The sequence below is a fragment of the Serinus canaria genome, chromosome 6 (assembly GCF_022539315.1).
Source record: "Serinus canaria isolate serCan28SL12 chromosome 6, serCan2020, whole genome shotgun sequence".
Taxonomy (NCBI): Eukaryota; Metazoa; Chordata; class Aves; order Passeriformes; family Fringillidae; genus Serinus; species Serinus canaria.
In genome coordinates, this window is record NC_066320.1 from 15,436,371 (window position 1) to 15,448,721 (window position 12,351).

The window sequence follows — 12,351 nt, forward strand, 5'->3', positions numbered from 1 at the left end:
TTTCTGGCTTTACAGAAATTACATTTACAATTCACTTTGGCTACTTCTTTCTTTACCTGGTGTTTGTCTCTATGCCAGAGTCACAGCCATACTGACATGATTCTCAAAGGTTGCTTATGTCTGTTTCCTTTGGGGATACACAGCCCTTCCAGTGAGGCTGCATCAGCCTCTTGCATGCTGAACATGCTGAGGCTGTTGTTAGCTGATGGTGCTATCTTTTATGAATTACTTTTCTCTAAGGAATTAAAGTTCAAGCTGTTGGAGAGGAAGCTGGAGGAACTTTTGGGATGTATGAAGCCAAATTCTGTCATTCTTCTACTACTGCCTTATGAGCAAAATCACATTGACCCCACTGCTGAACTGGCACAATGGGCTGTTTCACACCCGGCCTGAAATTGAGGCTGTACTTTGGCTGCAAAAGGGATGGAAGCTCCCTCCCCTCAGTTTGACTGCTTTAGAGGGAAGAGAATGTGATATTTGGTTCTCTTCCAGGCAGAAATACGCAGTCAGGCATTGATCTGGAAAAAGAACATCTCCAAGAAGCCTTGATTCTCAGAGACATGCCTGGGAGTCACTGTGCCTCATGCTTGTGCTATGGCTGACCTGTGTCATCAGCCAAGTGATGACATCTGCATCTCTTTCTTCCCTTATTGTGCCTGCTTAGTCCTACTGGCTGTCATGTGGCATCAAGGCACAGCACTTCTATTCTTCAGGGAGTTCATAGCATTTGAATGCCAAGGCCTGAATAGCCCATATAAGAGTTTAAAGGAGAACAACCTACTCTTACCCCTATTCCAGCTTAGGTGGAGCCCTAAATGGCCCTTTTTACATTACCTTTTTTATATGAGAGAAAAATGCATACTATCTCAATGCAGTATGCATTGATCTGCAATGTAAAACAGTTCCAGGCCTGTCAAGATGGACCAAAGGCATGGAAAGGGAAGGAAAATATCTAGCCATTGCACCAGGAAACAAAGTTAATCTGTGAAAGCACAGTGGGTATGTATTGACTGAATCTTTTGTTGTCATAGGTGAGGGAGTCAAAGGGTGGAAAATGCTACAGGAGGTCCAAGGCTCAATAACTGAGAAAAAGTGCCCTTAGTGTACATACAGAACTGTTGGAGAGTTGCTAAAAAGTTAAAGATATTCTTACTGATGGCCAGATTTCCCAGAGCCTGCTGGTCAATAGCTGCTGCCTTATTCAGTTCTGGAGTTTGATGCTTTGGGTGAATGCTGAAGGTTATTCAGAAAAGCTGCTGTAAGGTGTAACAAGTCTTCTTTCACAATTTTCCCTTGGGTCAGAGCAGAATGTCTTCTAGAGGAAGGTGGTGCCCAGAATGTACTTTTGGTTTCAGCTGGTTGATCACGCCACCTCCGCACTGGCTCTGCCCATCAGAGACTGTAATAGAGGTTTAAATAATGCAGCACTGTGCCAGAAACCAGAGCAGCAACAGTGAGAGTGAATTTAAAGAAATCAGGAAAATGGAGTTTTCATTTTTTCCATTGAATTTTTGGGAACAGATGGAGCGTCGATGAGGCAGAGAGTTCTGGAAAGGACAGTGTGTTTCAAACGTTTTCCTTAATGTCTTCCCAATCTGCTCATACATTCATAGCTCCTGCCTGTTTGGCACAGCGTAGTTAGTTTAGGATGTGAAAATTTCAACACCCCCGGGCTTCCAGAGGTGGATGTTCCCCAGGGCCTGTTTAGCTGTGTTCTTTGGGCTATGGAACTTTTGATGCAAAGGGCCGTGGGAGCAGCTCATGGCCTGATGGGCAATGTCTTTGTTTACTTCATTCCAAGTCACTGAAGTGAAGGATCTGGTTTTTCTGGACAGAGACAATGACCCCAGAGCATCTTAACTGAGCACTGTACTGATCCTATTAGGATCAGTCCTGCCTCTTCTAAACGGCCAATGTGTCTTCTTTGGGGTTTTGTGTTTTGTTTTTTTTTTCTTAAATCTGGTTAGAGGCCAAGAAGAATCTAATCAAAGCCCGGCAGTGCACTGAGGAGCACTCATTATCATTATTTAGTCATCCAGTTGCTGTTTCTTTGCTGTGACAAGAAATGTTTGTGTGGTTAGGAGCAGGGGGATGAGGAAAGATCACCTTTTCTCTTCTTCCCCTTGGAAAGGTTTAAGCACTTTTCATCTCAATACACGTGTACCAAAGTGTTGCTCTTTGAAGGCAGATTTAAAGTAAGGCCTTCAAAACTCTGTGACAGCCACAGTTTATGGGAGAGGAATAAAAAATAATTATTTAAACCATCATTAATTCCTAAAGGAAATGACTTTCGGCTGTGAACTGTGAAATACGATTACTCTCTCATTAGCTTTCATAGTTATGAATGTAACTGGCCAGCTGGCCAAGTTAGAATCTAAATTTTTCCTCAGCCTGGTGTTTTGGGCTGGATTTTTGCTTATTAATGACACACACAGCAAATACATTTGACAGAACTGCTGGGACTTTTAGTTTCCATGAATGCCCAGGCTTGTCTGCTGGAAGACATGTTGCTTCTTTTGGCTGTCGTTCTGTTCCTGGAGAACAGAAGATCAGCTGTGGGTAGCCTGATATGATATTCATTTCTCTTTAGCACTTAGGGTGCAGGAAAAAGCATTGCAAGAAAATACTGAGATAGAGAGCACAGTTTAAATTTTCTTTTTTTGCTTCTACAAGTTCCCTTCTTTACTGCACTGCTGTATCTCCTTTTTTACTCTCAGCAACTTAACAAATAACTGTCATTGGAAGAGCCAGTAAACTCAGGTGCTGGCACAGAGATTATGCTAGTATCTGAGTATTTTGGGTCTAAAGAAAAATGAGAGAATTTTGAAAAACTCAGCTTCTTTCTGTGTCATATAGGAGGTGATTTTTGTCCTGACGCTACCTTAAGGTTCATTTAAGCTCTACAGCACAAAGGTTAAGAGCGTGGTAAACAGCTGGTGCCTTCACAGAAGTTTTTAATATTGATTGGGGTGTATTCTGTTGCCTTCACAGTCAGCAGTGCCTTTCATTGACTGAGGTGCTGATTGGATCAGTAAGCACAGCTCTGGCCTAAAGTAAACTTAGGAAGTGCCTTTGTCCTTTCGTAGTAGAGGAACACAAGTCTGGGTTCTCCTGCCACTAGCAATCCAGTGATCATTGAGTCCCTCGTGTCCCATGCCTCAGTTTGGCACAAATGCCAAAAATCCCAGCATGCAATTTTGTTTCCATTTTGTCTGTGTGTACCTGGCAGCAGAGGGTACAAAGGGCTGGAGATGCTTATGTGTCGGTGAGGATGCAGGCTTTGTCAGTCTCATTCTGTAACTGCCATTCATTTCCTAGCACTTTCCTTAGAGTGAACATAGCCGAGCCCCGAGTTTTTCCCTTACAGTGTTGCAGTTAGCAGGTCCTGAATTCCACAAAATTGCTTGGACCAGGGTCAGCAGATACTCTAGGAAGAGGAGCAAGGTTGTACTTTCTTTTATGCATGGGAGTTAAAATAGGTCAGCAGATCAGTAGGAGCTGGAAAAAATGCTCAGGTGCCTGCTAAACAGCTGATCACTCCCAGCTTGTGCTGGTGTAAGAGAGTCTGTCCACCTCCCGTGGAGTTCTGCAGTCAGAAGACAACAGTAGCAGGTGCCATGCCTCTCAATGAGGTTTCCCTTAAGGTGCTGTAGATGCTGAGTGCAGGTAAACTGGGATCCTACCAGGTGGTATTTCATTCTATTTTAAATGGGGCATCACCAATCTCCAGTGCTGCCCTAATTTTCAACAGCCAAAAGGGACACTAGGACAGTTATTCAATCTTCAGCAAGCAAGACAAATTTTGCATTTGCTTTTGTCAGCCATTTGAGAAAATTTTGTAGCACTTTTTGTATGATCTGCTATTCTCTCTCTATGCCTAGCAGGTTATGTGCTTTCACTGGATTAGTACATACCTTGTTCTTACAAGAAGCTCTCGCTGGCCCTTCTCTTCTGTCCTGAAATCTTGCTCCTACTAACAGATTAAGTTCCTGTCCAGGGTTCTTAAAAGACCTGTATACATCTTCCCAAGGAATTTTTCTCAGTCTCTGATGACTGAACCCCTCATGCCATGCAGATTCAGCTGGAAGTGCTTCCTGAGTCCTTGTGCATTTGGGAGGAGCAGCCTGGCAGATTGTAGGGGCTGCTGATGACAGTATTTCATTCTGCAGTGGTGCTGCTTCCCTTGCATTTCAGCTGGCAGGACTGAGGTGCAAAATTCAGGCTCAGGTCAAGGGGGTCCCTGTGTTCGGTGCTTTGGGGCAAGGTGGGGCACATCTTTTGTAGTAGGGAGGGTGCTGTAATACTGTCCTAACCACAACCTGGGTGGCTGTTTTGTAACAAAGCAGGGCAAGGATGTTGGGTGAATGAGTTTGTGCTCATTGACGGTACTGGGTGGAACTCTGGCAGCAACGTGTTATTTTGGCTGAGTTTTGTTTTGCAATTCAAACCCTGGAACTGAACTAAAAGCACTAGCATGATGTAAGCTTGCTTGCCTTCCTCCTCCATCTGCAGAATGAAGTAACTTCAATCACTTTTGTTTAGCATTTCCCAGATCTATCAAAAGTACCTCCTTTTCTAAACTGCATTTCACAGCACCTCTGCCTTCTTCTGGTAGCTGGAAAGCCTAGTCCCATAGCATATTGGGGTGGCATAAAAGAACTAGAAGAGCTGCGTGATATTTACCAAAATAAAAAAACCTGCATGGATTGTGCAACAGAACTTTCCAGGGTAGCTTATAACTGGTAAAATTACTCCCTCCAGTGAAAACAGGTTTGTCCAGTGGCTACTAGAGCAAGTGTCCAGAATATCCTAGAACCAGCATCTGCTTCTGTTATGCCAAAGACTTCCTTTGTTGAGAAAATGAATCTGTTCCTTTTCACTATTTCCTTCCACCACCATGGTGGTGTTATCTTTCACAAAGACATGGTATTATGGGGAAAAACACAGCAGAGATTGTGCAGCAGCAGATGCCAAGAAAATTGCAGTGCGCAGTACATTAGTATAGTGGGTTGATGGTAAAACAACAACACTTCATAAATTTAGCTTTTTATCCTGCACACAAGATTGACTTTAGAAACAACCAAGCTTTGTGGCCCTGCAGCCAGCCTTGGTGCTCTTCACCCAGGTGGAATTCTGTGAAAATTCTGGTTTCCATTCAAGTGGTGGTCTGTAACAGAAACTCATCCCTCCTTGCCAAGCTGTTTGAAGGTCCTCTAAGCTGGTTTCTGCAAAGACCAGGAATGTTTCAAACCCCAGCTTGATCTGACCATCCTAACTTTGGACCTGAGCCAACTTCTGGATCCTTCCTCACTTTGCCTCTCCCTAGGTAACAAGCTTTCATTCACTAGCTGTTATTTTTACAGTATTTTTTTTTTAATCACTGTCATTTTTGTTACCTGAAGACAAACTATCAGGGGCTTGTTCATAATCCCCTGCTGCACAGCAAATACAACTTCCAACTGACCTGCCCTCATGTGGTCCAGACTTCACTACAGACATGAAGGAGATCAAGAAGGTTGTATTTGGGTTCTGATGGTTATCTCCTGTTGCATATGTGTAAACTGTGTTTCATGTTGTGTAAATAAGTATATTTCAAATAATTGGAGTTGGTGATGACTGCACAGCTTACTTTGGAGAATGTGGGGGGTTTTGTTGGCTTTCTGGTTTGTTTTTGAGAGCTTTGTGGGGTTAGGGTTTTTTGTCTGGTTGATTGGTTTGCATTTTTTTGTAAATAGGAGAGTAGGGTCTGACCATTCAAAATGTAAATATTATTTTCCATCACCCTTTATTCTGACTGTTGATATGTCTGAAATGACCCTCTTCCTCCACCAAAATCAAACACACCTCAAATGTAAAGGGACTAGAACCTAAACCTAGATCCAGGCCTGACTTTTGCTAATAGTGTCTGGTATCTGCTGTGGTAGATTATATCAAAAGCCCAGGTACAAGCTCCCCAACATTAGTCTTTGGAATGTGATAGCAAATGTGGGCTCCAGAGCCCTTTGTTTACTCTGATTAGAACTACCACTGCCATGTTCACACTGTGGTTTGGGATTGGTCTTCAATGAAGTAAAACAGAGCAGCCCTTTCTTGCCCCTTAGCCAATATACCAGGTCAGAGTTATGCCTATTTTGGTTTACAATGAAATGCTTCATTTGGTGGGAGGTAAGTATTGGGATGCTAAAGGATTTATTGAGGAGGAAAAGGGACAGTTGCTGAGTCAGCGTTTGACAGAGGATCAGGGTGGGTTTATATGTGTAGGTATTTGGAGACCTTTGTTCTGTGTCCTTTGCTAACATTTTACTGAAAGAATCAGTAGTGTAAGCTTTGACCTACAGAATCTGTTTTGCTCTATGCCCTTCTGCAATCAGCAACTCTTGCCATCTGTGTTGCTTTCTAGGTCTCATTTGAATGCTGAGATGCTCGTCTTGCAATAATTTTCAGTACATTTTATCAGTCTGTAAGTGTGGCAGCAGATCAGTGCCTGTACGTGTGTATTTGAGGAATCAAAATCCAGGGACAGGCTGCAAATAGAGACACATTGGAGTGTCACTCATGAAAGCCAGTGCTGGTAACAAAGGATAGTACCAAGAGGCTTAGGGGCCTCCTTCAAATTATTTCCACTATTAAATTACCACTTGGTCTTGCATGAGCCAGCCTCCAAGGTCTGAGTTGAGGAAGTCTTTGTCCCAGCTGTTGGTGTTGTAGACATTGGCTGTGGAAGGAAGGGTGATTCTGTGCTGCAGTTCGCCTTCCTCACTAAGGGGCTGCCCAGGCCTGGGGATGTGAGATGCTCTCACTCTCCTAAAAGCTGCCATCACCTCCACTCCACGGCAAGGTTCAGGTTGCCAAGCCACACTGTGGTGAGGACACCCCACTCTAGGGACACCCTAGTACTGGTGATGGCTCAAAAACTTCTTTTATTGCCTGTTACAATGCTCAAGGAGTGGGCATAGCATATATAATAGCCATGCAGTTAGTTACCCTTTGTGTCATGTCAGGTATTTATGCTACAAATCTCAACTGCCAAGAGCAGAAACTTTAGCTGCCCCTTCAGCTCCTAGCCATTGAAATAGGATCTGCCATGTCCAGTGCTAATAAAAGTTTTCCTTCCTAGACAAGTGGATGCTGCCTGATTTAAAAAAACAGAAAAGTGCTTTTTCAAGTACTTTCCCTGTAATTTAACGTCCCTTCAAGGTCTTTGTCACTTCTCTTCTCAAGTGCATCCCGTACCAATGCTACCCCGGAGTGTCACCTCCAACCTTTTTCCCTTCTCCAGAGCTGCAGGAAGAGACAGTGTCCTTTGTGATGACAGTGGCAGGGGAGTGACAGGCAGGCTGGGTGGGGGTGGCTGTTGGTGAGCAAGCCTAGTGACAGGATGGGGTGACTAAGAACCAGCTGGCTAATTAAAGCACAGCAGTAGGAGGAGCAAAGTATTTAAGGGTGCCAGAGAGAAAGAGAGATGTCTTCACAAATTTCTTACACTTCAGCAGCCAAGTGACTGGGCAACACTGTGAAAGGTTTTCTTAACTCTTTCGTGCCTCTCATGGAGTGAAATCAAGAGACTAAGAAAATGGCTCCACTGACTGTAAAGGCTGAATTGAGGTAAGGACACCAGTATGGTTTTTAGTCACAGTTAGTCACATCTAGCTCTGCTAGACCTGCTGTAAGCTGAACTCCCAGGGCTTTATATGACTCTGGCACATGCTAATATGCACTGAGTGGGTAGGTCTGGTGAGCAGTGCACACTGATTTTCAGAATGCTGCTTTCATTTGAATAGGTGTTTCTGGTTGCTGATTGAAAAGAGGCAAATCAAGGTAGTCATTACATGGTTTTGTGTTCTCATTAACGGGAATGGGCATGTCCTTGCCTCCTTACCCTAGTGACTGGCTCTTTCTCCTAATTACTTTTATGGGAAGGAGAAATTGGAAGGAGTTCCTGAATGCAGATTCTGAGGCAGCTACTTAAGAGGAAAGTGAAGAGAATGGATGTGGTATTTTCAGCAATATATGAATTTGTCACCTGAGGCAGGAGGAGTCAGGGGGAAGTAAAGATGAGGACTGACTTCTGGAATGTAACTTTCTACTATTTCTGGAGACCCTTGGAATGCAGACTGTTGCTTCACCCATCAGTTTGTTTTTCTGCAAGTGTTTTCAGTAGTGAGTAGAGAAGCAGTCACTGTGTCCTTCCTTCTGGCATGTAGGTGACTCTGGAGGCAGCACAGTCCATCAGGACTAGCAAGCTAGTGGCCAGCTTTCTGTGTTTTGCTGAGACCATTTTGTGCCTGATGTCCAGGCTGATAAATTAGTCCCCTGGAAATTTGGTAGCATAGCAGTGCTTTCAGGTTGGAAAAGGCTAAAGAAAATGAGCTTGTCTCATTTCAGCTTGCTTCCAACTAGGCTTGTCAGAGATGTGTTGGCAGTATTGTATGCCTGGCTCCCTGTGTGCTTTGGTTAGACTGGCTCTGTGAGGTTCTCTGGAGGTTGATGCAGTTGTTTGTAAAGGAGACCAACTCTCAAACAGATTTGTCTTATTTTGAAACTATAGAAAGCAACCTGTAAGACTGATACTTATAAGGCCCTGTTACACTATACCAGATCAGCTAGTTTTGGATGTTGCATAGGATAGAGGCCCAAATCTTCCATCTTGGTATAAAATAGGACTATCACCTCTATGTCTTGAAAAGTATTAGCTGTTGCTTAGTGAGTGTTTGTACAGAGCTTTAGAGCAGATAATGCTAGATAAGGTAGTAATTAACATTTGGTGTGGTTGCCACAGTGAGTACTCATTCAGGTCTGCACAATCCCTCTGCCTTACACAACTGGAAATCTCAGGATGTGTCTGGAATGGTATAAGGTGGTCTGTAGCATTAAAGTATCTAGAGTATCTGGGTTTTTTTTCCTCAAAGGTGCATCAGAGTCTTCTCTTTGCTCTAATTTTTATGAAATGTTTGTAAACTGAATGTGAACTTTGAGACACTAGTCATTCTCTAATTAGTATTTCTACTTAATGCAACTTCCTCTTATTTACTACTTTACTGTTTGAGAGTGTGTGATAAAGGTGAAGACAGCCTTTGTAATCTTTGTTATACAAAGTCATGCAAGAGAAGCTGCTGGATGTTGTTTAGATGATCTAATTGATTTGTATTTATAGAATGCCATTCACTGTAGTAAATGCAGTACAGTGTTTGTGTCCCTCAATCCTGCAGTCAGCTGAATGGGTTCATTGTTATACATAATTAGAGCTTCTGGAATTTGGGTCTGTTTATTTACGGCAATTGTTCTGCCGAGGCACAAGTGGCCCCATATCAGAGGTCTGCAGAGAGTTAGGAGCAGTACCCAGAGCACCCCAGCTGCACAGCTCTTACCAGTAGTCTCACAACAGCTTCAACTCAATGAATCCTCCATTTCTTCCAGCTGAAGTACAAAGCCAGCATCCTCTTGGCTAGGTGCGGTCATTGCAGATTGAAAGATTTTCCTTTTGCAACAAAGGTAAATCGGGTGACATGGAAGGAATTACCCCTTATCTGTAAATAAATTCCAGTTTCAGTAGTTGTGTGCTCCTTGCCCCAGTTCCTGTGTGAATCTCAGTTAAGTGTCCTGAACAGTCCCAGGTGGTGATATGCTGTTAAATTGTTTACAGCCTTCCCTGGAGCTGGCAGCCTGAGATCTGTGCCCCGTGAGCTCCCTTTTATAGGATGTACATTTGCTTGTTTGTAAAGTCTTTCCATCTATGAGATATGATCATACGTATTGCAGATAAATCTGAACAGAAATCTCAACTTCAGCTGCTGTCAAGTGCTGTGCTTTGTGTCTTTTGCTAAGATGGAGATAAGAATTTATTTAAAATATCCTGGAAAATGTTGGTTTTCTTTCTGAAGTTTCAAAATGTTCATGTGAGTTGCTTGGGCGTATGGGTGTGGCAGAAAGGCATTTGTTTCTTCAGCTGACACGCATGATACATGGGCCAGGGCTACTGTCACCGTGTCTCAGCCACCAAATACTAAAGACAGAGGGCAGTCATGACAGACTCAGGAGGAAGTCAAAGCCCAGTTACAGTGTATTTGGTGTCTATTGTCAGGAGAAGAAATGTTTCTGACTGTAAAGCAGGGATGTAAGCAGTTTCTTATCCAGAGGGAATGGTGGTAAAGTGCATGTCAAGTCTGCTGTGATTCAAACAATCTTCTGGATGGCTGTTTTTCAACCCTGAGTCTGCAGCAGAGCAGGAGGTTGATGGCTCAAGCAAGAGCCACCTTTCATCCACACAATCTTCCAGGTATAAGTCAGAGGTTTTTTAATGAAGGTTTAGAGGCTAGTATGAAATTATTCCAGTCTGTTTCTTTGCAGGGAGGTTCCTATAGACATCAAGTCACTATCGGAACTAGCACTAATCATGGAATTGATTTTAGTATAGAGGTCAGAGGTAGAAAGGACAAAAAGAGATGCTTTACCTTTTCAGCCTTGCTGTTCAGCTGCTGGGCATGTCGGCTGTAGGCTTTGCTCGCTGGCTTTGTGACGTTAAGTGGAGTTTGGACTTTGGCCTGCCGACCTTTTAAAGTCTTTCACTATTTGCCAGATCTTAATGAGATGGGTAGCAGCATGCTGGCCAATTTCTTTGGAAATGGAATTGCCCTTCTGAGGAAGACGCAGAGGTGCGGTTGCTTTCTAAAAATGCATGGATAGGGGTGAGTGCAAGGGGGAAGACCTGCTTAAACAGAAAAATTGTGTTGGTGCAAAACAGTTTATCTGTAGCTGCTCATGAATGTGATTTAGGTCACAAATGAGAAACCACATTCGTGCCATAAGAGGAATGAGTTCTGGAGCAGGCTTCCAGGAAGAGCAGTGGAGGCGGGAAATTTTAGCAGTTTTAAGCTGGAATGTGAAGTGTTCTTGCATGGGGTTGTATGACACGGTTGCCTGCAATAGCATGGGAGTAGGCTGGATGACCCAGGAGATTCTTTTCTGCCCCCTGCTCCACAAGTGGTGACCTTGAGCTGAGTCAACTCAGGTTGCAGTAAACTTTGTTTACTCTGAAGCTGACTGCTGTAAGATGACTTAGTTCAAAAGCATCTCGGAATTCTTAAAGCTGCAGCTCCTGGTTTACATTTCCTATTTAATTTTTGTTATTTAGAGAGGCACATTCCTTATATATTGCAGAAAAACTGGCAGTTATGCTCCAAATAATTTAATTTGCCCATTTGGAAGGCAACAGACATGCACTGTATTTAAAGGAAAAAAAGGAAGTAGTACTGCATTTGAAATGTGCTGTGTTTGTTTATTGTAACAGCTATAAGTTCAATTATTTATAAGAACACCTTATCCAAGCTGGTGTGTAATGATGCCATTTGTTCCATTTAGTAAGCTTTCAGTGCTCTCTCTCTGCTGTCGTAACACTTGCTGAAGAGTGTGTGGAAACTGTTGTCTTATATAGAATTGGTGTGATTATTCTATGTGCACTGCTTGCTTACTCACAGACTTTTCATTACCTTTATTCTTAGGAGCATAATGTCTTCTGAAGGAATGACAGGATGTTCTTTAACCCTTAAAATAAAAATGACAGACAACATATTTCAGCATTCCAGAATAAGAGAATAATAATAGTTGAAGAGGGAGCTGATTGCCTGGGTTAACCTGAGCTGCCTGCTCTATTCTTTTTCTTCTTGTCACGTTTTATATGACGCAAGGTGAGAAGTGCACAGGATATGTGTTTTTCCAGAAAGTTCCTTTAAGCAGAAGAAAGTGCAGGTGGGAGGCACTGACTGCAGTGCAGCTCCTTGCCCGCTTTCCAGATTTGGGACTCTATATTGCTGACATGGCTCATTGAAGAGGAGCATTTGGGTCAGGGTACTGATGGGATTTTGAGAAAGGGTCTGAGTGGGTGTGAAACAAATGAGTGCTGCTAGTGATGTGTAAGACCTGACCAGGTGAAAAGTAAGTTTTGTGATTTCTAATCATCCTTTCAGTCTGAAAGCTTGCAATTTTTCTGATAGCCTCAACTCCTACTTTATTCTAATGTACGTAAGAATTTGATTTTTCATTTAAATGCATCCACAAAGCACTTAAAGCTCTTGTATTTAGAGAGAAAACTTTGAAAATGTGAAAAACTTGAAACTGAGAAAAAGAAAGGAATCTACATTTCAGGAATATAAGGGACAAGCACAATAAGTTTTGAATGTTCATCTCATGCAGAGCAATTGGTTTAAAATGCTATGTGAGTCACCAGAGCTGTCAGTAATAACAAGGGAAGAAAGGAAGTTACTTTTCCCCACACTCACATTAGACCCCCAAAAATAACGACTGCCCACGACTCTTAGCTGAGATACCAGTGACCTAAGAGCATGTGTCCTTGCT

The 12,351-nt window shown here is 42.9% G+C and overlaps 1 protein-coding gene across 28 annotated transcripts in view; it reads left to right on the forward strand.

Annotated features, from left to right (window-relative positions):
• SORBS1 (sorbin and SH3 domain containing 1) overlaps window positions 1–12,351 on the forward strand; it is a 161,695-nt gene that overhangs the window by 79,601 nt on the left and 69,743 nt on the right. For 21 of the 28 annotated variants that reach the window (XM_050976170.1, XM_050976173.1, XM_050976186.1 and 18 more), the window contains exon 1: window positions 7,437–7,605. The exons of the other annotated variants lie outside the window; for them this stretch is intronic. In XM_050976170.1, the coding sequence (XP_050832127.1) occupies window positions 7,574–7,605 (32 nt within the window). In that variant the 5' untranslated portion in view covers window positions 7,437–7,573. Of the gene's footprint in view, window positions 1–7,436; window positions 7,606–12,351 lie in introns of those variants that run through there. 28 annotated transcript variants of the gene reach the window in all.